The sequence below is a fragment of the Camelina sativa genome, chromosome 11 (assembly GCF_000633955.1).
Source record: "Camelina sativa cultivar DH55 chromosome 11, Cs, whole genome shotgun sequence".
In the NCBI taxonomy this organism is placed as follows: domain Eukaryota; kingdom Viridiplantae; phylum Streptophyta; class Magnoliopsida; order Brassicales; family Brassicaceae; genus Camelina; species Camelina sativa.
The window spans coordinates 45,428,647-45,455,922 of NC_025695.1; the positions used below are offsets into that span (position 1 = coordinate 45,428,647).

Consider the following 27,276-nt stretch of genomic DNA (forward strand, 5'->3'; position numbering starts at 1 on the left):
AAGATGTCTATGATCGCATATGGGATGGGTTCTTCACGAAGGAATGGACACAGATTTCCACTAATCTCACAGTGAAAAATAACAACAACAATTATGTTCCACCGCAAGATGCGCTGAAAAATGCTGCCACGCCTACTAATACCAGTGCACCACTGACAGTTAATTGGAATTCACCGAAATTTACTGCCGAATATTACTTGTACGTACACTTTGCTGAGATCCAAGACTTGCAGGCAAATGAAATTAGAGAATTCAACATCCTATTGAACGGAGAATTTTTTGCTGGCCCTATCATTCCTAACAAGCTTAGCCTAACTACTATCCCAAGTGTGGTCCCGAGAACATGCCAAGGAGGGAGATGCAGTTTGCAGCTAACAAGAACCAAGAACTCAACTCTTCCACCTTTACTTAATGCTTTTGAACTCTACGAAGTTATTCAATTTCCACAGCTTGAAACAGATGAAAGCGACGGTATGTGACTTTCTTTCTCAGGTTATGTATATAATTAGGTATATACTATGCTTATTGATGTTAGTAAAGAAATAAGTCATAAAAAAATAGCGTACTAAAGACAAAACTTTTTTATGTCAGTGGATACAATAAAAGACATCGCAGCTACCTATGCATTGAGTATAATAAACTGGCAAGGTGATCCATGCGTCCCTCAACAACTTAGGTGGGACGGATTAAACTGCATCACCAAGGATATGTCTACACCACCAAGAATCACTTCTTTGTAAGTAGTACACATGCACTCTTCAAGATCTGTTTGTAATCTTGATCACTAACAATTTGAATGTGCATGTCACTAGAAACTTGTCTTCAAGTGGTTTAAATGGAACCATAGCAGCTGCCATTCAAAATCTTACACAACTAGAAAAACTGTAAGTATAAACATTGTTAATCAGAGGCGAGAAATTGCTATTATTTACAGGAATACATTTGATAACATTCCTCTCTTCATTTATTTAGGGACTTGTCGAATAATAACTTGACTGGAGAAGTGCCGGAGTTTCTAGGCAACATGAAATCCTTGTCGTTCATGTAAGTTTCTCTGGTCAACATAGGTTCTATTGCTTTTCAGAATTCAAACTTAGATCATAGTCGTTTTAAAACAGAAACTTAAGCGGGAACAATCTTACTGGTTCGATTCCTCAAGCTCTTCAAAAGAAAGAACTAAAGCTATTGTAAGAATCTTTCTACATAGCTTTTGAACTTTTCTCAATTGTCATCTACGACCCTTTTGTTCCTTAAAAGTCATGAACAACCCTTGTCTTAATGTAGTGTTGAAGGAAACCCAAGGCTTTGTCTTTCTGATTCATGTAGAAAACCAACTAAGAAGAAATTTCCTGTGGCAATTGTTGCATCAGTTCTTGTTGTTGCATCAGTTGTCATTGTGGTTCTTTTTCTTGTACTCAGAAAGAAAAAGTCAACAACTGTAAAAGGTACTCCCAAAGAGTATCTGGTGAATGTCGGTTGCTCTGCTGCATTAAATGAAGATATACACATAACAAAGAATATGATAACATCCTTATTCTGATGTACTGCAGGTCTAGACCTGCCACCGAGGACGTCAACGGGGGAAGTTACATTTGCTAATAAGAACAGGAGAAGGTTCACATATTCAGAGGTCATCCAAATGACAAATAACTTCCAAAGAGTTTTAGGTAAAGGAGGGTTTGGCATGGTGTATCACGGTACTGTAAATGGCTCTGAACAAGTAGCCGTTAAGGTACTCTCTCAGTCTTCAACTCAAGGCTATAAGGAGTTCAAAGCAGAGGTATTCATAGTTCTGTAATCTTCCGAACTAAAGTAGATATTATCTGTTTTAGCATTCGATTAGATTTTCTTAGATGAGTTTTACTCTTACCTCAGGTTGATCTTCTTTTGAGGGTGCACCATACGAATTTGGTGAGCCTCGTCGGGTATTGCTATGAAGGAGATCACTTGGCCCTCATCTATGAGTTTCTGCCCAATGGAGACTTAAAACAACATTTGTCAGGTAATACTTATATTCTATAACACATTGGCTAAATGGTTCTTCAGATCTAAGTTGCTCTTAAAAATTTTGGGATCAAAGCCTGGTAGAGGGAATTTATTTTAGAATATTTCTTTTTTTAGTAGCATTTGTTAGGAGAACTTGAATGGGTCTAATGATCTTTTATACAGGAAAAGGAAGTAGATCCATCATCAAATGGAGTATTCGACTTCAAATAGCTTTGGAGGCAGCACTAGGTCCGTGCTAAGTTATAAGATATCGATTCAACTGGTTATATAATGAAGTAATTAATTAATATTGATGATGACTCAATTGCATAGGATTGGAGTACTTACATGTTGGATGCAAACCGCCGATGGTTCACAGAGATATCAAAACTGCCAACATATTGCTAGACGAGAATTTCAAGGCCAAACTCGCTGATTTTGGGCTCTCAAGATCTTTCCAAGGTGGAGGCGAATCTCAGCATTCGACGGTGATTGCTGGTACTCCTGGATACCTTGATCCCGAGTAAGTATTGTTAGTTTTCTTATACACAAACACTCGTTCTCAAATTTTCTATCCCTTCTTCAATAGTTAAAAAGTATATACGATGTTGTTGTCTTGCAGATATAACCATTCAGGTCGATTGTGTGAGAAGAGTGATGTCTACAGTTTTGGAATCGTGTNTATCTTCCCAACTAAAGTATATATTATCTGTTTTAGCATTTGATTAGATTTTCTTAGATGAGTTTTACTCTTACCTTAGGTTGATCTTCTTTTGAGGGTGCACCATACGAATTTGGTGAGCCTCGTCGGGTATTGCTATGAAGGAGATCACTTGGCCCTCATCTATGAGTTTCTGCCCAATGGAGACTTAAAACAACATTTGTCAGGTAATACTTATATTCTATAACACATTGGCTAAATGGTTCTTCAGATCTAAGTTGCTCTTAAAAATTTTGGGATCAAAGCCTGGTAGAGGGAATTTATTTTAGAATATTTCTTTTTTTAGTAGCATTTGTTAGGAGAACTTGAATGGGTCTAATGATCTTTTATACAGGAAAAGGAAGTAGATCCATCATCAAATGGAGTATTCGACTTCAAATAGCTTTGGAGGCAGCACTAGGTCCGTGCTAAGTTATAAGATATCGATTCAACTGGTTATATAATGAAGTAATTAATTAATATTGATGATGACTCAATTGCATAGGATTGGAGTACTTACATGTTGGATGCAAACCGCCGATGGTTCACAGAGATATCAAAACTGCCAACATATTGCTAGACGAGAATTTCAAGGCCAAACTCGCTGATTTTGGGCTCTCAAGATCTTTCCAAGGTGGAGGCGAATCTCAGCATTCGACGGTGATTGCTGGTACTCCTGGATACCTTGATCCCGAGTAAGTATTGTTAGTTTTCTTATACACAAACACTCGTTCTCAAATTTTCTATCCCTTCTTCAATAGTTAAAAAGTATATACGATGTTGTTGTCTTGCAGATATAACCATTCAGGTCGATTGTGTGAGAAGAGTGATGTCTACAGTTTTGGAATCGTGTTATTGGAGATGATCACAAACCAACCCGTGATTAATCAAACCTCTAAAAATTCTCACATAACACAATGGGTTGGCTTTCAGATCAATGGAGGTGATATTCTTGAGATTGTGGATCCGAACCTTCGCAAGTATTATGATATTAATTCTGCTTGGAGAGCTCTCGAGCTGGCAATGGCATGCGTGAATCCTTCTTCCTCANAATATTTTTAGTAGCATTTGTTAGAAGAACTTGAATGGGTCTAATGATCTTTTATACAGGAAAAGGAAGTAGATCCATCATCAAATGGAGTATTCGACTTCAAATAGCTTTGGAGGCAGCACTAGGTCCGTACTAAGTTATAAGATATCGATTCAACTGGTTATATAATGAAGTAATTAATTAATATTGATGATGACTCAATTGCATAGGATTGGAGTACTTACATGTTGGATGCAAACCGCCGATGGTTCACAGAGATATCAAAACTGCCAACATATTGCTAGACGAGAATTTCAAGGCCAAACTCGCTGATTTTGGGCTCTCAAGATCTTTCCAAGGTGGAGGCGAATCTCAGCATTCGACGGTGATTGCTGGTACTCCTGGATACCTTGATCCCGAGTAAGTATTGTTTGTTTTCATATACACAAACACTCGTTCTCAAATTTTCTATCCCTTCTTCAATGGTTAAAAAGTATATACCATGTTGTTGTCTTGCAGATATAACCATTCAGGTCGATTGTGTGAGAAGAGTGATGTCTACAGTTTTGGAATCGTGTTATTGGAGATGATCACAAACCAACCCGTGATTAATCAAACCTCTAAAAATTCTCACATAACACAATGGGTTGGCTTTCAGATCAATGGAGGTGATATTCTTGAGATTGTGGATCCGAACCTTCGCAAGTATTATGATATTAATTCTGCTTGGAGAGCTCTCGAGCTGGCAATGGCATGCGTGAATCCTTCTTCCTCAAAACGACCATCCATGTCTCAGGTCATTCAAGAACTAAAAGAGTGTATTGTATGTGAAAACTCAGGGATAAGTACGAATCGAGGCTTGGAATCTCAAGAAATGAACGTTAGCTTGGACACTACGGTGGTTCCTGTAGCAAGATAGTTGAGTGTTATCTACTTCTTGTAAGTAATCAATACTTAACTAGTTACATACTAAGCAAAATTTAAAACTAGTTAAAGAGTATTGATTATAGTGTGTAAACTATGTATGGTCTTATATATAAATTTAATTCTGCTTTCATAGATCATTGATATATTCAGATCATATTCTCTGCTCTTTTGTCGTTTCTTCATATGTGTCTTGAGTACCACGAAAATGTCATGTTGCTTTGACCATTGACATTTCAAAGATCATTTTTCTCTGTAATTTGGTTTCTTTGATAGAGATTCACAAATGAGTCAGAGCAGACAAACTACGGAAAAGATAATTCAAACAATAAAAAACAAAGATATTAAATCATGACGGCGATGTTGGGACGTCTCCTTCCGTTTCCCTTGGGGCAAGCTGCACTAGAGAACACATTTACTCATTTTCACCAATTGACTAGACTAAGTCTTTTTTTTATTTAGGTGTTGACTGGTTCTCCCGCTATCTCCCGCAAACGCTGCGTTTGCGGGTGGTAGCGGTTTCTAGCGATTGTAACCAAGTACACAAACCGTTCTCAATCGCTCCTAATCGTTCTCAATTGCTTCAAACCACTGAATTCTAAAAGCTGCTTCCAGCAAGCGGTTGCGGTTGCGGGCGATTGCGGTTGATTTTTTTTTTTTTTCTTTTGTAAAAAAACATAAAAGAAATCAATGATAATGAAATTTTTTTTGTTGTATCTTCTATCTAACCATTTTACTCATTAAGGATGGGAGAAAATGAAGTACGGATACGATTGCAGAGATTATAAAATAAACAATTAGAAGAAAATAATATTTCAATTAACAATAACCCAGAAAACTTGATGTAAATTTAATGGCACATCGCACATAAATTCAAAAAAATCTAAATAAATATAATATTTCATCAGAAATTTAAGAAAATAAGATTATTTGTGAAAAAAAACAAATCACCAGTGACTCTTCTCAACTCTCACTTGACCATTTCTACCGATGCAACTACTGACCCACGATCTAAGAGAAAAGAGAAAAGATCTACGATCTAAAGCATATGTTTTGTCATTTATCAAATTACTTGATTAAATTTTTGGTGAAAAGTCAAATGCATAAAGGAATAAGTATTTCAATATGAAATTTATTTGTTTTTTGAATAATTATTTTAGTATTTTTTAATAAATTTTAATTATAAATCAAGTTTAATAAAAAATTTGGTGTTTTTAAACATTTATATATTATATATCACATTTATTATGTTCCAACCGCTATCGCACCCGCTGGTCAACCAGTCGTAAACCTCCCGCAAATGCACTAATTTTAAACCGCTAAACCAGTCGTTCAAAACGCTTAAAAACGCTTGAAACCGCAATCGCCCACTTCCGCAATCTCTCCCAACCGCAACCGCAACCGCAGCGTTTGAACCAGTCAGGCCCTTAGTGTACTATTTTGGTTTGCTTATTATTTATTTGTTGTTTATCTTCAAAAGCATACATAGCCAGCCATTAATAATGGTTTCTTGATATTTTCCTTGGGAGGTAATAAGAGAAACATGGAGAGTTCTTTTGGACTTTTGTTGGTGCTTATAACTTTGGCCGCCATCATTCATATTGTTCAAGCTCAAGACCAACAAGGTGGTATCAGATTTCTTATTTCTTCTATATATACGTTACGTTCCATTTGCTTCCTTCCTTACAAAACATTTTGGTTTTCATGTCTGTTAAACAGGGTTCATCACTTTGGATTGCGGGCTATCTGCGACGGGACTGCCTCCTTATAAAGATACTCAAACAGGACTGTGGTACTCTTCGGACGACGAGTTCATACAAAGCGGGAAAACTGGTCAAGTCCTAGAAAATCCAAACAATTACAGGAAGCGATACTTGACGCTAAGATATTTTCCACAAGGATACAGGAACTGCTACAATCTGAGTGTAGATAAGGGCCGTAAATATTTGATCAGAGCTTCCTTTTTGTATGGAAATTATGATGGTCTTCGCAATAACCCTGTCTTTGATCTTTATCTTGGACCTAATCGATTGGCCACGATAGATTTCGAAACACGAGTGAATGGTACATGGGAAAATTTCTTACACATCCCAACGTCAAACTCATTGCAGCTTTGTCTTGTTAAGACAGGAGAAACTACACCGCTAATATCCGGTTTGGATTTACGTCCATTGGGAAAAGATCTTTATATCACTAAGTCTGGTTCCCTCAGACTTTATTACAGTTTTTTCTTCCGTAGCAAGCCAATCTCTGATATACAGTAAGTCTTGTTCTGTTCTAATTTCTTCTGTATGTTTCTCCTTCCCAGTCTTTGATCGTTATCTTATGATGATCCTTAGGTACCCGGATGATGTCTATGATCGCATTTGGAATCCCTATTTTCAGACGGTATTGACTCAGATTTCCACCACTCTCGAAGTGAACAATTCCAACAACTATGTTCCACCCAAGGAGGCACTAAAAAATGCTGCCACGCCTAGTAATACCAGCGAGCCATTGAAGATGGAATGGACTTCATTATATCCTAATGACCAATATTACTTGTATGCACACTTTTCTGAGATCCAGGAGTTGAAGGAAAATGAAACCAGGGAATTCAACATGGTATGGAATGGTGAAGTTATGTCGACTGTAGTGCCTAAGAAGTTAGAGGTAAGTACTATCTACGACCAGTCACCGAGAACTTGCGAAAAGGGGAAATGTAGTTTTCAACTGATAAGAACCAAAAGATCAACTCTTCCACCTCTAATCAACGCTTTTGAGCTCTACACAGTTATTGAGCTTCCACAGTTAGAAACAGATGAAAGAGATGGTATGCTTTACCGTTAGTGTGGAAACAAATCATAGACACGATAGAGAGTACTAGTAACATTTCATATAGATTTCTAACATCATCAAAACCCATTTTTTATGTTAGTGGTTGCTATAAAAGAAATTGAAGCCACATATGCATTGAGTAGAATCGACTGGCAAGGTGATCCATGCGTCCCTCAACAGCTTAGGTGGGACGGACTAAACTGCCGTAACACAAATATCTCCATGCCCCCAAGAATCACTGCTTTGTAAGTTGTAAATTTAGTCGAAAAATAAAAATAGAAATTAGTGGTACAGTGTACACAGGCGCTCACTCACTATTCAAGATCTGATAGTAACTGTCATCGTTGACACTTTGAATGTGATTTTGAACATTTTACCAGAAACTTGTCTTCAAGTGGTTTAAATGGAATCATAGTAGCTGCCATTCAAAGTCTTACACAACTAGAAACACTGTAAGTATTTACCATTGTTAATTAATTAGGCTGCTATATATATGGATTGGAATACATTTGATAAACCTTCATGCCTTTATTCTACTTGCTTACATTAGGGACTTGTCAAATAACAACTTGATTGGAGGAGTGCCAGAGTTTCTAGGCAACATGAAATCGTTGTCGTTCATGTAAGTTTCTCTCAACATATGTATTGATGCTTTTCAAAATTTCCAACTCAGATCATTAGTAGTTTTTAACAGAAACTTAAGCGGGAACAATCTTACTGGTTCAATTCCTCAAGCTCTTCAAAAGAAAGGACTAACGATATCGTAAGAAACTTTCTATACATAGCTTTTGAACTTTCTGGATTATTTATCTACGACCCTTTTGTGCATCAAATGTCATGGACAAACCCTTTTCTTATTGTAGTGTTGAAGGAAACCCAAGGCTTTGTCTTTCTGATCCATGTAGAAAACCACCTAAGAAGAATGTTCTTGTGCCAATTGTTGCATCAGTTGTTCCTGCAGCCATTTTGATCATTGCTGTATTGATTATTTTTCTTGTACTCAAAAAGAAAAAGTCAACGGTTCGACAAGGTATATGCAAGAGGCATCAAAATAAGAATACATGTAAAATCTTTTGAATGCAGTTGAGCATGATATGATAACATCCTTATTATGATGTACAGGTCCACATAGGATGTCAACGGGGGAAGTTACTTTTGCTAATAAGAACAGCAAAAGAAGGTTCACATATTCAGAGGTCATCCAAATGACAAATAACTTTCAAAGAGTTTTAGGTAAAGGAGGTTTTGGCATGGTGTATCACGGTACTGTAAATGGTTCTGAACAAGTAGCCGTTAAGGTACTCTCTCAGTCTTCAACTCAAGGCTATAAGGAGTTCAAAGCAGAGGTATTAATTCATAGTTCTGTTATCTTCCCAACTAAACTATCATGTGTTTATGCATTTCAAGATTTTCTTGACATGAACGTTACTTTAGGTTGATCTTCTTATGAGAGTGCACCATACAAATTTGGTGAGCCTGGTTGGGTATTGTTATGACGGCGATCACTTGGCGCTCATCTATGAGTTTCTGCCTAATGGAGAATTAAAACAACATTTGTCAGGCAATATTCCTATAGAGTGATTTCACGTGTAGCAATAGCTAATGAAACTCTCATAATACTTGAATTGATCTAATGATCTTATATATAGGAAAAGAAGGTAAATCCATCATCAACTGGAGTACTCGACTACGGATAGCTTTGGAGGCAGCACTAGGTTTCGTACTACTTAAGTTAAAGAACAAAATATCAATTCCGTTTCATATTGATTTTCTGATAAATCCGTTTATGTAAATGACTTTGATTGCATAGGATTGGAGTACTTACATGTTGGATGCACTCCACCAATGGTTCATAGAGATGTCAAAACTGCCAACATATTGCTAGACGAGAATTTCAAAGCCAAACTCGCTGATTTTGGGCTCTCAAGATCTTTCCAAAGTGGAAGTGTATCTCAGGAATTGACGGTTGTTGCTGGTACTCGTGGATACCTTGATCCTGAGTAAGTATTCATTATTAGTTTTCATACACACACACACACAAACACTCGTTCTGAAACTTTCTGTTCCTTGTTCAACGGTTAAAGTCTTAAAGAGTATATACCATGTTGTTGTCTTGCAGATACTACCGTACAAATAGGTTGTCTGAGAAGAGTGATGTCTACAGTTTCGGTATCGTGTTATTGGAGATGATCACAAACCAACCTGTGATTAATAATCAAGCCTCTGAAAAGTATCGTAAAATAGTTAAAGAGTATTGATTAAAGTGTGTAAACTATGTATGGTCTTATAGACAAACTCGAAGTCGAGAAATTTCATTCTGCTTGCTTTCGTAGATCATTGATATATTTAGATCATATTCTCTGCTCTTTTGTGGTTTCTTTCATATGTGTCTTGAGTACCACGGAAAATGTCATTTTGCGTTGACCATCGGCATTTTAAAGATCATAATCACTTGCGCCGTCAGAAACCCTAATTTTTTTTTTTTTTTTTTTTTTTTTTAATTTGGTATCAGCAAAACCCTTGTTGATATTGATGCTTGTTTTGTGATCTCATCGTCTCTGATGTCTCGAGGAAAAGAAGAATTCATTGTGGGGTGATGACAATTGAATCATGTTCTGTAATGTGTTGTTGGGCTTGTGGACTTAGTGTGGCCCATCGTAGAGGGTGTTGTTGTTTGTAAAATAAGAATCTGAAACGTTTTGCTCTATGATTCTCTTTTCAGTTTCACGAGGATTTAACCGCGGTCCACCGTGAAACAATATTTTTAATTTTAAAAATTTAAAATTTATATTATTATTTTATTAATTTTAAAAATAAAAAATTGTACAGGTATTTGATATAAGTATTCAAAGCATAGGATTTTTGTAGTGTTTTCAAGGTTTTAACCTGTGTGGTATATATATAGTCTAGTAATATATTTATCTCCTGGTACATATTTAAAAGTGTTTAAAAAAAAAAAACAATTCTACTTAACTCCTTGTATAGGATTAATGTCAACCCGTCTCACCAAAATCAAAATAAATTTTTGCGTAAAAAAAAATAATCAAAATAAGTTTTTTATCAAGTTTAATTATGTTAATTGTTTTATCAAATTAGCATACTTATATAGTTTATAATTTTTCCATGTCAATATGTATAGTTTATGATAATTAATAGAATTTTAATTTTTTTGGTAATTCCTCAAAAAATAAAAAATATACCAAATTATATGGAGGTTTTCAACATATTTAATATGACATTTTATAATTGAATTTTCGGTTTAGGAAATTTATTAATGTTAATATAATTATGGATATTGTAAACTTTTGTTATAGAAAAGTTGTTGTATATCATTTAAATTTGAGAAATTCTAGCATCTATAAAAATAGTTTTGGAGATTTAATGGGTTAAAACTTTAATGGGTAGAGTTGTTTTTGGAAAAATCGGAATGTATAGATATTGTTAAGATTTTATGGTAATAAATATAACAAATGTTAGTCAATTTAAAAAAGTTTAGTATTTGAGTTTTTCTGCAATGTTATTTATAGAATTGTTTTAGGAATTAATGTTATAAAAAATAATTAAATAATTAAATCAAAATGCACCTCAAAAATGTTAATATAGATTCAAATCCCTAACTTCACTATCTGTTAACTGTTGAATGACCTCTGCAATCTCAGCTTGAATCAACAAAACCCTAACTTCACTATATTTGTGAATGTCGATTATTGAACAAATGATGAGTTCTCACCGCCAGGAACTACTGAAGGCGAAGCGCTCTTTTCTTTCCCTTGACGCCAGGTTTCGCCGCCGTAGATGGTCGTTTTCTCTTGGACTCGCTCGCTTCGGACTGGTCATCGAAACAGGTTATTATACTGCACAAAAATTTAGGTTTACTAAAATATGTAAGTGGGAGAGGTTATCTTAACCAATCAAAAAGTCAACGACCATTGACTATTCCTCAGAGTTTCTTCGTGCTGTCATAGTGCTGAACGAGTCTGGTCTGTTGCTTGATTGATTCATTCTTTGGAAGTTTTTATACTAAAAGCAAGTTGCATATTGCCTGACCAGGAAACTAATAACTATACTGATGTACACAATTAATTTTCATGATAGTGATGTTGGAATATTATCTTCCTTTGATTCTTCTTCCTCCAGGGGTGCAGTTGCATTATATATAAAACCATCTTTTGGTAATCATCCATCTTGTTTAAGCTCAAGGTCTAATTGTTATAAACCTTGTTTATTTCATGCTGATCACCTAGTGTACCTGCTTGGTAATATCTTAGTCAGCATATATATAGATCATTGTGTCATTGTGTGCCTAGTGCTGTATTTGTGGGTATTAACTTCTAATTCATTGAGGATTGAAACAAGTCAGGTCTACTACATATGTTAGTCAACGACTATAAGAATGTCAACTCTTTGTGAACATTTTCTTCATGCATCATTGTGGTGAGTCTGGTGGCTATTAAATCCAATATCTTTTTTGTGTGTGTGTGTGTGATTGACAGATTCTTTTCGAAGTAAATTGCATATTGTCTGACCAAGAAACTTTACTGATGTCCAATACCACAAATGACCCCAGTCAAGTTCATATATCTTTGAATTAACATATAGTTATCCTCTTATTCTTCTTCTTCTTCTTCCCATGGTGAAGTAGTTGCACTATAAAATACATTTACCCTTTTCTTTTATTTCGTTGACTTATAAAAATTCTTTGCTTTTAGTTTTGGTTATATATATTCTCCTGTTATATTTCAGAACTGGGGCAGATTTTCTTGATTCGTCCTTGGTGGGTAAGAGAATTAATATGGAGAGGTCTTTTAGGCTGTTGTTGTTGCTGCTAATTGGAACTTTGGTCATCACTCATATTGTTCAAGCTCAGAGCCAACAAGGTATCCGCATCTTAAATCACATATCCTTCTTCTCTTTCTTGTTACCATTTTGATTTCTTAATTACTTCTATTTGTTAACGGTGAGTTAATTTGTTACCATATATATATATATATATATTGACAGGGTTTATCAGCTTGGACTGCGGACTACCCGCTAATGAACTGTCTCCTTACAATGAGCCGGAAACTGGATTACAGTTTTCCTCGGACGCAACATTTATCCAGACTGGAAAAACTGGAAAAACCCAAGCAACTTTGGAGCGTAGACTTCTGAAGCCGTACGCAACGCTAAGATATTTTCCAGACGGAATACGGAACTGCTACAATCTTAAGACCGAGAAAGGAAGAAGTCATCTGATCAGGGCTTGGTTTGTATACGGGAACTACGATGGTATTGACAATAGCCCCAAGTTTGACCTGTATCTTGGACCAAATCCATGGACCACGGTAGATTTGCATGGACAAGAGAATGGTACACGAAAAGAGATCTTTCACATCCCAATATCAAACTCGTTACAGATTTGTCTTGTTAAGACTGGGATGACTACACCGATTATCTCAGCCTTGGAAATACGTCCCATGGGTAATGATTCTTATATCACCCAGTCTGGCTCTCTCAAACTGTTTTTCCGGATATATCTTACCGAATCAAAGTTTTACCTAAGGTAATATTTAACATCAACCTTTTACAATATAACTGTATCTCTTCCTTTTCTCTGTTTTGTGGCTCTAAGGTGTAAGACTATTTCTAGACACCAAACCAAGCAGAAGAAGAACAGTCTCTGTTAATAAGATTACAGAGGTCTAAAGAAGACCAATTATATCCGTTTTCTGTTTTTTTATTCCACTACTAAACAAGATTGTTTCCACCCTCAGGTATTCGGATGATGTCTATGATCGCCAATGGATTGCGTACTTTAAGAAAGATTGGACCCATGTAAACACCACTAGCGATGTGGGAAATATTAACAACTATGATCCACCAAAAGACGCACTTGCAACTGCTGCCATACCTACTAATGCCAGTGAGCCACTGACGATTGAATGGACTAATTCAGATAATCCAAGCGACCAATATTACGTGTATAGACACTTTGCTGAGATCCAGGAGTTGCGGACTAATGAAACCAGAGAATTCAACATGGTATGGAATGGTGAAGTTATGTCCACTGAACCTGTAATTCCTAAGAAGTTAGAGATACTTACTATGTACAGCCAGTCTCCAAGGATTTGTGATGAAGGAAAATGTAAGTTTCAGCTGATACGAACCGACAGATCAACTCTTCCGCCTCTACTTAACGCTCTTGAGGTCTACACAGTTATTCAGTTTCCACAGTCCGAAACAGATATAAATGATGGTTTGTTAATTCCACTGTGTTTTATGACGTACCTTATGCACATAATGGTTCAGTCTTTTGCTTGCTAATTAATTTCTTAACATCTTGAATATATATATTTCTGTTAGTGGTTGCTATCAAGAACATTGAAGCCACCTATGGATTGACTAGAATCAATTGGCAAGGCGATCCATGCGTCCCTCAGCAGTTTAGGTGGGACGCTTTAAACTGCAGCAACATGGATACCTCCACACCACCAAGAATCACTTCTTTGTAAGTCATATAAGTTCATTAGTAGGACTCATGCACTTCACCACACTCAATCTTCAAGATCTGTTAGTAATCATGCTTGATCATCAACACTTAGACTGTGGTTTTGAACATATCACCAGAAACTTGTCTTCGAGTGGTTTGACTGGAAACATAGCATCTGCCATTCAAAACCTTACGCAACTAGTGAGACTGTAAGCATTTCCATTGTTGATCAGAGGTGTTATATGTATTGCAAAGAAATCAGATCATTTTCTCTCCTGGAAACTTTAGGGACTTGTCGAATAACAACTTGACCGGGGAGGTGCCGGAGTTTCTTGGAAACATAAAATCATTGTTATTCATGTAAGTTTCTCTCAAGATTATTTTCTAATGCTTTTCAAAATTCTATCTCGGAGTCGGATATTGCTTTCTGGAAACGAGGTTCATTAGTCTTTTTTTTATGCAGAAACTTAAGTGGAAACGATCTTAACGGTTCAATTCCTCAATCTCTACTACAAAGGCAAGGACTCCAACTATTGTAAGAAACTTCCCACATATCTCTGTACTTATTCCATACAACACATTTTGTGCGACGGATGTCCTGAAACAACACTATAATATCCTTTTATAGCCGTCAAGGAAACCCAAGGCTTCTTCCCTCTGAATCACCCACAAAACCACCTGGCAAGAGCTTTCCAGTTGTAATTGTTGCATCAGTTGGTTCTGCAGCCATCCTCATCATTGTTGTGGTGGTTCTCGTTCTTTTTCTCCGAAAGAAAAAGCCGACTGATGAAGGTAGGTATTTGCAAGGACTCCTTGCCAATATCAAATAAGAACCAATAAAGCTCATAAATATGATTTATTCCTAAATTCTGATCTAACAGTTATTCACCCGCCGCCACCAAGTAATGTGACATATAGTTATTTACCTGAGCCATCAATCGAGATGAAAAAGAGGAGGTTTCCTTATTCAGAGGTTATGAAAATGACAAATAATTTCGAAAGAGTAGTAGGGGAAGGAGGATTTGGTGTTGTCTGTCACGGTACTGTAAATGGTTCTGAACAGGTAGCTGTTAAGCTACTGTCTCAATCATCAACTCAAGGCTATAAAGAATTCAAGGCAGAGGTACTAATTAGTACATTCTTACCAACTACAATAGTCTGTTCTTTTAACATCACTTATTCTTTTTTTTTTTACATTAGGTTGATCTTCTTCTGAGAGTTCACCATACAAATTTGGTAAGCCTTGTAGGATATTGTGATGAAGGAGACCACTTAGCACTCATCTACGAATATGTACCCAATGGAGACTTAAGACAACATCTGTCAGGTAAAACTTGGTGTATTCTTAAGGTTTCATGTGTTTCATGAACTCATGAAAAAACAGTTGTTTTTCCCGCAAACATGATATGATCTAATGATTTATTATACAGGAAAAGGAGGTAAATCCATCGTCAATTGGGGTACTCGGCTAAGAATAGCTGCGGAGGCAGCACTAGGTTTGTACCAAGTTACTCTGTAAAACTAGAATACCTTAATCCTACAATAAATCATTTCATATGGATGAATCATTTGCATAGGTTTGGAGTACTTACACATTGGATGCACACCACCAATGGTTCACAGAGATGTCAAAACTACAAACATATTGTTGGACGAGCATTATAAGGCCAAACTCGCTGATTTTGGGCTCTCGAGGTCTTTCCCAGTTGGAGGTGACTCTCATGTTTCGACGGTGATTGCTGGTACTCCTGGTTACCTTGATCCAGAGTAAGTATCAACACACACTTCTGCTGAAATTTTTGCTAATCTTCATTCTTCAATGCTTGAAGAGTAAACCATGTTCTTGCCTTGCAGATATTACCACACAAGCCGGTTGGGTGAGAAAAGTGATGTGTACAGTTTTGGTATCGTGCTATTGGAAATGATCTCTAATCAACCAGTGATTGATCGAAACCGCGCAAAGTCTCACATAACACAATGGGTTGGGTCTCAGCTTAACGGAGGAGATATTGCTAAGATCATGGATCCAAAGCTAAACGGGGATTATGATTCTCGCTCTGCTTGGAGAGCTCTTGAGCTAGCAATGTCGTGCGCGGATCCAACTTCAGCAAAACGACCAACCATGTCTCATGTTGTTATCGAATTAAAAGAGTGTCTTGTGACTGAAAACTCGAGGAGAAATATGAGTCGAGGCATGGATTCACTGAGTTCCCCTGAAGTGAGCATGATCTTTGATAGTGAGATGACTCCTAGAGCAAGATAGCAAGTAACACAATTGTTATGAACCCACTCACCGAACTTACTTCTGGACCTTACGTGTGCTCTGTTTGTATTTTTACTTTTTATATAGTTTTTGTTACTGTGGTTTGAAAGCATTTAATTTTAAGTAAAAATTAATGTATCGACTGAAGTGTGTTCTTGTCAAAGGGAAATGAAAATATTATAAATTAAATTTAAATTTAAATGTTAGAAATCGTTGTCGGTTGTAGCTTGTAATTTTGTAATTGTAATTCAAATAATTTAACGAACGCATATGAAAAAAATTCAAAAAATTGATGGCGCAATTTATTTAACAAGTTCCAAAATATTGGCGCTTCACTACCGCTAATTCGTGGCGCCGCATGTAAAACACAAACGATTCTTATTGGCTATAACTCCTTCACGCAGATCACCAATATTCACCGTTGATTAAAATAGATCGACGGTTCACACATCTTCTTATTAACTACACGGATCGACATCTCAGCCGTTAGATCTAAATATCCGATATGACTTAAGTCTCTCCGTCTTTGCCTATAAAACCAATTTCACATCTTTACTCACCCAAATCAACTTCAACTGTTCTTCTTCTTCTTCTAGCTTTAAAATCTTCTCGAGCAAAAACCTAATTCTTCTGTGAAAAAAATGTCGGGTCGTGGAAAGGGAGGAAAAGGATTGGGGAAAGGAGGAGCGAAGCGTCACAGGAAGGTTCTCAGAGACAACATCCAAGGAATCACCAAGCCTGCGATCCGGAGGTTGGCTCGTAGAGGTGGTGTCAAGCGTATCAGTGGTCTCATCTACGAAGAGACTCGTGGTGTCCTCAAGATCTTTTTGGAGAACGTGATCCGTGACGCTGTTACCTACACCGAGCACGCTAGGAGGAAGACTGTCACCGCCATGGATGTCGTCTACGCTCTCAAGAGGCAAGGAAGGACTCTCTACGGATTCGGCGGTTAAGGGAAATCGCGTTTGTGTGTTTTTTCTGGGTTTGTTGTTTACTTAGCGGCGTATTCTTCTGGGAATTTCTAATCAAATCAATGTTATCTTCTGCGTTTGCGTTTGTTTTTTTTCCGGTTTGGCGTTTAGTAGTTTGCGGTAGCGTTCTCGTTTTATGTAATTATGCCTTTTCCTTTGGTGAAATATAAATCGAATTCAAGTTTCAATTAATAGCGTTGTGTCTACCAAATTGCGTTTAATCGAATTAACTGGTGAAAATTGCTTCAATTTTGCTTCTGCATAGAAGAGAAGCTATATGAAATCGAGCGTTTTAAAATCAAATGACGCCGCATTTGAAGATGGTTCGGTATTGGTTAAGATGTATCAGCTGATAGAAAACCAAAAACAAACCGGTACATGTTTTGGTTATTGAATAAAAATCATAGTCTAATCGTTTAATTATGTACACATACAAAACGAAAGCTAGAGGAGTAACACTTTACTTATCGTCCCTCAGATTTGACAAGCTGCAAGAAAACTTTACTCATGGAAACACCTGAAAGATCACTAACACTTGACTCTTCCTCTTCTTCAATCTTTCCTTCTCTAGCTACAGAAACGTTAACACTCGTGTCCCCATGGTTAAAATCATTGAACCGTAGAGGAAGCTCACCGATCATATTCGTGCTGTTGTCTTCGTCCGGATCACCATCAATCACAGCTTCTTGTAGCTGCAAAGCGTATTCAAGATTCCACAACACATCTCCCATTGATGGTCTATCAACTCCATACTCAGCTAAACATTTCTCCCCTGTTTCACCGAACTTCCTAAGCGAATCTGGTCTGATCTTACCTCGCAGTGATGGATCAATGATGTGTTCAAGCTGTCCTTTGTTTTGCCATTTCATCGCCCATTCCGCAAGATTCACCATTTCTCTAGTGAGCGTCGGGTCTATAACGGGTCTTGCGCAGAGAACCTCGAACATAACGACTCCGAAAGAGTACACGTCTGATTTCTCTGTGAGCTGTTGTCTTCTGAAGTATTCAGGATCGAGATACCCGAAACTTCCTTTGACCGCGGTACTCACATGAGTCTGATCGATCTCAGGTCCGGTCTTAGACAGTCCAAAGTCTGCAACTTTAGCCATGAGATTCTCGTCGAGTAATATGTTGGCGGATTTCACATCTCTGTGTATCACGGGTTTAGAGTCACCGGTATGGAGATAATGCAATCCTCTAGCTGATCCAATGCATATCTCAAGACGTTGCTTCCAACTCAAGCTAGGTAAATTCGAGCCGTAAAGATGACTCTTGAGTGTTCCTTTCTCCATATATTCGTAAACCAGAATCATCTCGTTGTTCTCGTCGCAGTAACCGATCAGAGAAACCAAATGGCGATGACGGAACTGAGATAACGTTTCGATTTCTGTCTTGAACTCTGCAAATCCTTGCTGAGACTTAGGGTTCCCTCTTTTGACAGCTACTTTCATACCGTCACGAAGCTCTCCTTTGTACACTTTACCAAAACCACCAACTCCAATAACTCGGTTCTCCTCAAAGCTATTTGTAGCTTCTTTAACCGCTGCTAAAGGAATCCGATAACTTGAATTGGAAGCTATACTTGCTATTGTAGTTCCATTTGAAGATGAATTGGTTCCATTGGAAGACAAAGGTATCCAAGTCTTTGAATGGTCATCAAGGTCTCGTCCTCGTTTCTTGTACAGCAAAAAGAAACCACCTAGAACCACTAAAACAAGCAATGACCCGAACGTTACACCAATGATCATACCAACATTCTTCTTCTTAGTGGTTGAACTTGAACCACGGGGTAAAAATGTCCCGCCACTGAGCTGACCTTTGGAGTTATTCATCTTCATGATCTCTAGCCCGTTCAGAATCGCGGTAGGGTAACTCGTGTGAAGAGTCGATGGACCAATGCTCACACGGATTCTATTAGTCTGTTTTGCTAATCCCGTGACATAATCCATCGAGTATGCACCGCTCAAAGTGTTGAATAAATAAGAGCTTAGATCAAGACTCTTAACAACCATCATTGAGTCAACATAAACATTGAAGTAAAGTTGGTTTAGAGCTTTGCTCACGATATCGCAGAAATGAAACCGGAGGAAGTACTGAAAACCCGGGTCAACATCGAAATCCCAAGTCACATTGAAATTGCTAGTCGGGTTATCAGCTGAATTCATCTCAGTGCAAGTACCATATACAGTTCTTGGAGCAGTTTCCTCTGTAGCAAAACCGGGAACATAAACAACAGATGCAATCTTAGACACACTCTTAACAAGATTCTTCTCAATTAGAAACTCCGAATCAGGCTCCCAAATTCTCGAAAGCGTATCGTTATTAGGCGTTACACGCGGACCACCCATGTTCACTCTATGAACCGTCTCAAGAGCTTGCCATGATAACCCTTGAAACTTCCCGGGACTGCCTGCAAAGGAAGCATCACCACTGATCAACGTATCGGGAACAGATACAACCTCGATGGCGTTCAGAAAGGCGAACGAATCACCCGAGGGAGCAAACGTGAGCTCGAGATGATCCGTGGCTACATTCACAGAGTACTCCTTCATAACTCTGGATTTCACAGTGAAATCACTCAACAGAACATGTGTTTGCGAAGAAACTGAGAATTTGGCTGATCCCATCTGGAAGGTTTGGTACTGAAAAGGACTGAAATGGAGACGAATCCAGTGGCGGCCTCTAGCGACGGAGAATCTATACTTTGAGATTCCGGTGAAGATTCTCGCCGTCTTGTAAATATCTGAATTTGAATTGCGATTACTCGCGGCAAGGATTTCACTGGGAGAGGTTAAGAGGGTTGAAGCAAGCTTATCAGACATGAACACTCGACCAGTGACGGTAACATTGGTTGATGATCCACAGTTTATGAGGTAATTATTCACAGGTACGTATCCATGGCAGAAGCAGATCAAGCAAGAAGAAATCAATGAAACCCGAATCAAAAATCCAAACTTTTCACTACCCATCTTCACAAAACCTGGAAATTATAAACAATTTCGGTTGAATAGAGAGTAAAAGACAAAAGAATCTATCAGCTAGATTGAAGGGATATACGAACATGAGCAAATCTAGAGTTTTGTTTTAGTAAAGATGACAACTTTCTAATAATATTCATAACGGACTAATTAAAAATTAAAATCAGCAAAAGAACAAAGATTTTACCTTTTAAGACAAGTTTTCCAGGAAAAGTAATTGTTCCATGAAAGGTAAAAACTTAAAAGGATCAGCTGATGATTGAATGATTTCCAGATTTTTTGGGTTTTGTTTTGAAACTGTGTTAAGAACAGAGTGGATAACAAGAGAAGGCTTTATAATATTTGCAAAGATGAACTGGATATATATATATCAAATATATATAGTTAATAGATGCAACGCCAAATAAAAATTAATATGAGCAAAATTTGTAATATAGAGACGGATGAATTGAATTGAATTCGTCAGTCTGAATTTGTTTGTTCTGATGGCTAAAGAAATTTAGGAAGAAGACGAATTTATTTTCCAGATTTTACCATTAAAAACTGCACAAACGTAAGTGGTATGTTACATTACCGCATTCAATGTGTCAAAAGATAGCAAATATTATTTATTAAAAGAAAAACGAGAGGAAAAAGCAATAGTTTAACTTTATTTTTATTTTTTTTAATCATAAGTATAACTTTATATATTCTTGTTAATTACTATAATTATCATATCATTTTTGTCTTCATCGTCGGTTCATCACTCCTAATAAATCCTATTATGATAAATCTCAAATAAGGAAGGTAGTGGAGGTTGGAACGAAAAGTCAACATACGTGGGTTTGTGAGAGCTTTTTTTTTTCAGGATATACCAAACTTCCCGAACGGTATTTTTATTAAGAAAGCACATGATTTGATCTTTTTTGTTAGGCTTCCATCTGTTTCATTCAATACTCAAATAGTAGTGAAGTTTTAGATTTAAAAATAAATAATGAATGACGACATTAGCCACCTTCATCTACACACTAGTCATCTATGTGGATTGAAACGAAACGATATGATGCCACTATACTTGATCAAATTAGTTAGCAATAATATGATGCCACTATATTTTTATCTTGAGAGTTGGGAAACGTGTAATATAAGCCTGAAATACCGACTATAAACCGATATCATAAGATTTAGTGGCTTGTGTAGAAAACTACATAATATTTAATGGCTTTTGTTAGTGTCATGTGTACTACCCAAGTTCAAACATGCCGCATGATGTAAATTGTACAAAACACATATCAATCTGAAAACATATATGTGGACCTGTTGTCTACCGACACATTTTGTTTGGAACTCGGAAACAACAGTTCTCTATATATTCAAGGAAAAACAAAAAATGGTTGAGATGTCACAAGGAGAATGACTGTCACATCTGTTTTTTATTCATTGATTTAAAATTAATACAAACACCCCTTCTACTTTAAAAGGTTTACATGTATTGCTACTCGCTATCTTATATATATTCATCTTATGATAGATTGACGAGAGTAAGAACAGATATGTGTTATAGGAAGAATTGTATTAGACTCTTTATGATACAATATGCATTCTTTTATATAGAGATTTAGTTTCCTATTCTAAGATATATATAAATATTAATAATACATTAGATAAATATAAACATTCCTAAACTATATATATTCTAGATCTTCATGGATTCTATATTCTTGGACAATTATAACCGTGATTTCTCGGTTTTGATCTCCGGTTTTCAATCTCCCAATATCTTAATTAGAGCTATACCAAAGAAGTAAGATCCCTAAGGGTAAAGATGACTTACATGAACCAAGTCTTGACTAGTGAAATGAGCAGCTTTGCCATGTATTTCATTGATCGGACTACGGGGATCGTTCATCAGCAAGCCGCAAGCGTCTTCCACATCGGATCAAGTTTGTCGTGTAATCATGTGTTCAAAGAACACAAAACGAAGGTAATTTTATGGATCAAATAATTTAGATAGTTCATGATCGAACCTACAAATACTTTTAGAACTTGTTCGAATGATCGTAAAATTTAAGTGTTTGACACTATACGATTCGCTTAAGCTAGATTAAACATAACTTTAGTTTTTTTTTTTTTTTTAAGTATTAATTGAGCTACACGTTTCTTAGTATTTAGCTGGGTATTTAGTGACTACTTACTTAGTGATAATTTTAGTTCATATATACAATTCTAGCTAGAAATATTGTTTTTGTCTTATATTCTGTAAACTTGATAGGCTTATATATTGTATGATTGGATTGCATTAATTAATGGACGTAGTTTTCATTATCCTGAAACCTCGAACGTCTTTTTCATGTAGTTGGATGGTATAGTTTGTTTACTAAAAATATAAAACATCTGAACAAAACATTCATAACTTCTTAACTAACAAACTCCTTAAGTACTATTCAATCCTTTTAGCTTTAACTATATACAACCTTCGTAAAACACACACACACACACATATTTTGTCGTTTTGTTTAAAATTAGCCTAGTGGTTTTCGTATAGCAGAATTTACATACTCAACCTTTTCTCTTTCATACGCACTTAACTTAACCATCAACACTAATGATTTCATGATTACACAAAGAAAGTAAAAAACATCAACATCATCATAGTGTATAACGGGCCTGTTGGGTTAAGCCCAAACGTCGATCCGCAACTAAAAGAAGTCAAAAGCTTTCCTTACAAAGAAACCTTCTGAAACGCTTAGAAGGTTTCGTAGGGCCTATCCCCGTGACCTATGAAAGTTCCCTCCATCACCAATCATTCTCCACAAAATAATATTATTTTATTTTAATTTAATTTCCTTTTTTTCTTTTCTTATTTATTTAATTTTTTAATGAGAGGATCCCATTTTCTCTCTCTCTCTCTCTCTCTCTCTCTCTCTTCTCGTTCGTATATCTGTTTCTCCGATTTAGGGCACCAAATTGTAATCAAAATCTCCGCTCTTTCCCCCAACTTTACTCTTTCATAAATCTTCTTCGGGATTATCGTCTAACCCTCTTCCTGGGTTCCTGCGTAATTGGTCAGTGCTATTCTCCTTCTTCTTCTTCCTCCCGTACGCACCTTGTTACTGGTGAGTGTGTTAACAGATTAAAAAAACACGCGAGTTTTAGGGTTTTCTGAGTTCAGTTTTGTAAATCCTAGTATTGAAAATTGCATCTCGGTAGTTCAATTTAGGATTTGCTCAGTCGTTTCTTTTTTATATTATTATTATTATTAAAAGGAATAGGTATTGATTGAATTATGCTTTTGCGTTGATTGTTTTTGGAATCCTCGTAGATTTATTTTTCTGTGTTAGTTTATTGAATTCATCCTTTTTTTTTTTTCCTGGCTGTTTATGTCCGTGTGGTGTTGTTTTATTCCTTCTCAGATTGTAAGGCGGTTCGCCGAATGATATTTTGTCTCGAGTGAGTGAGATCGTCAGTTCGTGCAATGTCGAATCTTCATGTACTGTGTAACCTTCCTTTTCCCCCTTAAATCATTATTTATATTAGTTTTTTGAAATTGAAGAATATGTTAGTATTGTAAGGACATCATCGTTTACTTTAATTATGCCTACCATCTCTTCTCGTTAAACTATTGTGCTTTTTTCCCCCCTTTTGCAGTCATCTCTCAATGGTTCTGCTTCGAATTTACCAGATGGATCAGGCAGATCTTTTGCTGCTTCTTATTCTGGACAGTCTGGTGCACCGTCTCCCTCTTTTCATCATACCGGTGGGTCTAATACTTATCTTGATGCCGTTGTATTTGTGAAGTTCTCAACTTATGTAGCTTATTCTTTTTTTTTTTTTTTATGCAGGAAATCTTCAGGGACTTCATAATATTCATGGGAGCTATAATGTCGGGAACATGCAAGGTACACTTACATCAAGAAACTCAAGTATGAATAGTATACCATCTCCTGGGGTTCAACAACCTAACGGGAGTTTTTCCAGTGGACGATTTGCTTCAAACAATCTACCTGTTAATCTCTCCCAGGTGCTATGTGGTTTATATTATTTTGAAAATTACTACTCTTGTTCTTAAATCTGTATCTCATAGTATGCTACGATGATTGCTTTGTAGTTGTCTCATGGTAGCTCACATGGGCATGCGGGAATCCCAAATAGAGGAGGTCTTAATGTTGTTGGCAACCCTGGATTCAATAGTAACGCAAATGGAGTTGGTGGTTCTATTCCTGGAATTCTCTCTACATCTGCAGGACTCAGTAGTCGTAATAGTGTTCCAGGGATGGGAATATCCCAATTGTTGGGAAATTCCGGTCCTCGGATAACAAATTCAATGGGTAACATGGTTGGTGGAGGTAACTTGGGGAGGAATATTAGCTCTGGTGGATTGTCTATTCCTGGTCTGTCTTCACGACTAAATTTGGCAGCAAATAGTGGATCAGGAATAAATGTTCAGGGACAGAACCGAATGCTGGGTGGAGTACTTCCTCAAGGTATATATGATTTGTACAGTTCTTTCCATTTGCTGTCTTCAGGTTCTTTTGCCTGTAAGTCGATGAAACTGAGCCTTGTTTATCTTGTTATATCGCTGTTAAAAAAACGGATCTTAAATTTTGCTTCATGGACATGGAGAACACCTTTTCACTATGGGTCTTTGGTATAGTAGCTAGGGATTGCTGTGGAAATTAAGTAAAGAAAGTAATTTGCTTAATAGCAACTTAAAATAACTAGTCATTTAGGGAGGTGGATTGATATCAGCAGTTGAACTTCTTTTGCCTTTGTAGTCTATACTTCTCTAGAGTTACATGGACATGCCATAAGTTAACAGCTGCTGTATGTGGAAAACAGAAGTAGAAATCTGATTGCAAAATTGTGTGGTGCAGGATCTCAGGTCATGTCTATGCTGGGGAACTCCTATCATACTGGTGGTGGCCCACTTTCTCAGAACCATGTTCAGTCAGTTAACAATATGATGCTCAGTGATCACTCTAACGACAGCTCTCTTTTTGACATCAACAACGATTTTCCTCAGCTCACAAGTCGTCCTGGATCTGCTGGTGGTACTCAAGGACAACTAGGTAGTCAGTTTATCTGAATATCTTTTTTAAAAAATTTCCATATCATGTCTTGTTCCCTCATACTCTTGTGGTGGTGTTTCTAGGTTCATTGAGGAAACAAGGTTTAGGAGTCCCACTTGCCCAACAAAACCAAGAGTTCAGCATTCAAAATGAAGACTTTCCTGCCTTACCTGGATATAAAGGTGCTGGTCTATAATTGTCGATAACTTTGTATAATATTGTGCAGAAAGTTGTGTCTTGCATATTTAATGTGCGCAAAGTGAGTAGTATCTTCTCTAGTTTCCCCTATTGTGAAAAGTTTTCCCCTATGTTATTCTCCAAAATCTCATTAAAGTCCGTTTCCAGATGGTCTAGATACTTAGGAAGTTCATAAACTTATTAACTGCTGCATGTTATAGCTTATCAACTGCCGCATATTATAGCTTATTGCATGAGAATATGATAGGTGTTCCTGACATATGTGCTTCTTAATGCTGTAAGCTAAACATGCTGGATCGATCATTCACAAGCGTAGTAGATTTTTTGCAGGTGGTAATTCTGATTATCCTATGGATTTGCATCAGAAAGAGCAACTCCATGACAATGCTATGTCAATGATGCACTCTCAAAACTTTTCTGTAAGCTTTAGACTGTTTCAAAGTTAACAAAGTGATTTCCTACCTTTTTCTATTGATATGGTTGTTGATGTGGTAATTAATGTTTGGATATTTGCAATTTTTTGCAGATGGGTAGATCTGGTGGTTTCAACTTGGGGGCAACATATTCATCACATCGTCCACAACAACAACCACAACATACTTCATCCGTGAGTGGCAGTCTCTCCTATCCCTATCTGTATACAGCCAGGAATTTCTTCAATTTGCATATCTCAAATATATAATCATCTTGTGGTTGGGCCACACTTGTTCCAGCTACCAGTCTCTTATCATTATTAATTCTTGTTTAATACCAGACTGGTGGGTTACAGGGTCTTGGTCTTAGACCTCTAAGCTCTCCCAATGCAGTTTCCAGTATTGGTTATGACCAGCTTATTCAGCAGTATCAGCAGCATCAAAATCAATCCCAGTTTCCTGTGCAACAGATGTCATCAATCAACCAATTTAGAGATTCTGAGATGAAATCGGGACAGTCAGAGGCAGATCCTTTTTGCTTGCTTGGCTTGTTAGATGTACTAAACAGGAGCAACCCTGAATTGACCTCACTTGCTCTTGGCATAGACTTGACGACGCTAGGCTTAGATTTGAATTCTACGGGAAATCTCTACAAGACATTTGCGTCCCCTTGGACCAATGAACCGGCAAAGAGCGAGGTCGAGTTCACAGTACCAAATTGTTACTACGCCACACCACCCCCACCGTTAACTGTAAGTTTCCTCTGATCTTGTGAGTAGCACCAACGATGTATTTACTCTCACTTCCTTTCTCGATTTTGTTGACAAATGTGTGACAAATGCCCCGTTTGTTGCAGCGAGCAAGTTTCAAAAGGTTCTCCTATGAGTTATTGTTCTACACATTTTACAGGTCTGTTAATAGGCCAGCATTTAACGTCACATTTGCCAACTCATGAATCATCTCTGTCCAATTAAACTAATTACTTTCCTAATTATTGTTCCAGTATGCCAAAAGATGAAGCACAGCTATTCGCAGCGGATGAACTGTATGTTTTTCCTCTACAATGTTCTTTGATTATTCATTTACTCCGCTCTCTTTGGCTGTTTGAGTTTGATCGACATCTTGCAGTTATGAAAGAGGTTGGTTTTACCACAAGGAACTCAGATTATGGTTCTTCAGAGTTGGGGAACCTTTAGTCAGGGCAGCTACATATGAAAGGGGAACATACGAATACCTCGATCCAAGTTCGTTCAAAACAATCCGAAAGGTAGGCCAAAGATTAGTGCAGGGATATCCTATTTCTTTATTCTTGAATTTGCAATGTTTATAGTGATATTTTTTTTTGGGGATGGTTATTGTAGGAACATTTTGTTGTCAAGTACGAGCTCATGGAAAAGAGACCAAGCTTGCTGCAGCATTGACGACACTTAGGTTTGTTCAATTAGTAGCATCTTTACAGTGTAAAGCTTTTCTCTTTAT

General features: G+C 37.0%; 6 protein-coding genes across 8 annotated transcripts in view; 5 read left to right on the top strand and 1 right to left on the bottom strand.

Moving 5' to 3' along the window:
- The window catches only part of LOC104726550 (receptor-like protein kinase At5g59670), a 6,343-nt gene extending 1,583 nt beyond the window's left edge, over positions 1 to 4,760 (top strand). Inside the window, 11 exon segments of the mRNA XM_010445423.2 lie at positions 1 to 471; positions 592 to 736; positions 813 to 884; positions 973 to 1,044; positions 1,119 to 1,187; positions 1,285 to 1,445; positions 1,551 to 1,780; positions 1,876 to 2,002; positions 2,170 to 2,235; positions 2,320 to 2,509; positions 4,236 to 4,760. The exon segment at positions 1 to 471 is cut by the window's left edge and continues 4 nt beyond it. Of these exon segments, the coding sequence (XP_010443725.2) occupies positions 1 to 471; positions 592 to 736; positions 813 to 884; positions 973 to 1,044; positions 1,119 to 1,187; positions 1,285 to 1,445; positions 1,551 to 1,780; positions 1,876 to 2,002; positions 2,170 to 2,235; positions 2,320 to 2,509; positions 4,236 to 4,635 (2,003 nt within the window). The 3' untranslated portion in view covers positions 4,636 to 4,760.
- On the top strand, positions 6,135 to 9,884 carry LOC104726549 (receptor-like protein kinase At5g59670). Its single transcript, XM_010447903.2, has 13 exons — positions 6,135 to 6,265; positions 6,360 to 6,900; positions 6,980 to 7,452; positions 7,558 to 7,702; positions 7,838 to 7,909; positions 8,008 to 8,079; positions 8,152 to 8,220; positions 8,321 to 8,487; positions 8,580 to 8,803; positions 8,892 to 9,018; positions 9,107 to 9,172; positions 9,268 to 9,457; positions 9,577 to 9,884. Exons 1-13 carry the CDS (start codon positions 6,184 to 6,186, stop codon positions 9,713 to 9,715), a joined length of 2,367 nt encoding a protein of 788 aa, XP_010446205.2. The 5' UTR covers positions 6,135 to 6,183; the 3' UTR covers positions 9,716 to 9,884.
- LOC104726557 (probable LRR receptor-like serine/threonine-protein kinase At5g59680) lies at positions 11,106 to 16,327 on the top strand. Its single transcript, XM_010445437.2, has 14 exons — positions 11,106 to 11,302; positions 12,201 to 12,334; positions 12,459 to 12,999; positions 13,211 to 13,692; positions 13,800 to 13,944; positions 14,064 to 14,135; positions 14,215 to 14,286; positions 14,390 to 14,461; positions 14,555 to 14,718; positions 14,808 to 15,049; positions 15,127 to 15,253; positions 15,357 to 15,422; positions 15,504 to 15,693; positions 15,781 to 16,327. The coding sequence occupies exons 1-14, from the start codon at positions 11,253 to 11,255 to the stop codon at positions 16,187 to 16,189; spliced, it is 2,766 nt and encodes a 921-aa protein (XP_010443739.1). The 5' UTR covers positions 11,106 to 11,252; the 3' UTR covers positions 16,190 to 16,327.
- On the top strand, positions 16,740 to 17,352 carry LOC104726558 (histone H4). The gene has a single exon (XM_010445438.2). It carries the CDS (start codon positions 16,831 to 16,833, stop codon positions 17,140 to 17,142), a length of 312 nt encoding a protein of 103 aa, XP_010443740.1. The 5' UTR covers positions 16,740 to 16,830; the 3' UTR covers positions 17,143 to 17,352.
- Positions 17,529 to 20,674, bottom strand: LOC104726560 (probable receptor-like protein kinase At5g59700). Its single transcript, XM_010445439.2, has 2 exons — positions 20,326 to 20,674; positions 17,529 to 20,140 (listed from the first exon to the last, which is right to left on the bottom strand). Exon 2 carries the CDS (start codon positions 20,127 to 20,129, stop codon positions 17,625 to 17,627), a length of 2,505 nt encoding a protein of 834 aa, XP_010443741.1. The 5' UTR covers positions 20,130 to 20,140; positions 20,326 to 20,674; the 3' UTR covers positions 17,529 to 17,624.
- LOC104726562 (probable NOT transcription complex subunit VIP2) overlaps positions 23,011 to 27,276 on the top strand; it is a 9,255-nt gene continuing 4,989 nt past the window's right edge. The window contains exons 1-14 of one of the 3 annotated variants that reach the window (XM_010445443.2): positions 23,011 to 23,233; positions 23,531 to 23,607; positions 23,766 to 23,874; positions 23,960 to 24,138; positions 24,226 to 24,601; positions 24,992 to 25,186; positions 25,270 to 25,368; positions 25,715 to 25,803; positions 25,911 to 25,991; positions 26,139 to 26,549; positions 26,654 to 26,706; positions 26,801 to 26,842; positions 26,926 to 27,064; positions 27,159 to 27,248. In XM_010445443.2, the coding sequence (XP_010443745.1) occupies positions 23,593 to 23,607; positions 23,766 to 23,874; positions 23,960 to 24,138; positions 24,226 to 24,601; positions 24,992 to 25,186; positions 25,270 to 25,368; positions 25,715 to 25,803; positions 25,911 to 25,991; positions 26,139 to 26,549; positions 26,654 to 26,706; positions 26,801 to 26,842; positions 26,926 to 27,064; positions 27,159 to 27,218 (1,848 nt within the window). In that variant the 5' untranslated portion in view covers positions 23,011 to 23,233; positions 23,531 to 23,592 and the 3' untranslated portion in view covers positions 27,219 to 27,248. Of the gene's footprint in view, positions 23,234 to 23,530; positions 23,608 to 23,765; positions 23,875 to 23,959; positions 24,139 to 24,225; positions 24,602 to 24,991; positions 25,187 to 25,269; positions 25,369 to 25,714; positions 25,804 to 25,910; positions 25,992 to 26,138; positions 26,550 to 26,653; positions 26,707 to 26,800; positions 26,843 to 26,925; positions 27,065 to 27,158; positions 27,262 to 27,276 lie in introns of those variants that run through there. The other 2 variants (XM_010445444.2, XM_010445441.2) reach the window with 2 other exon arrangements.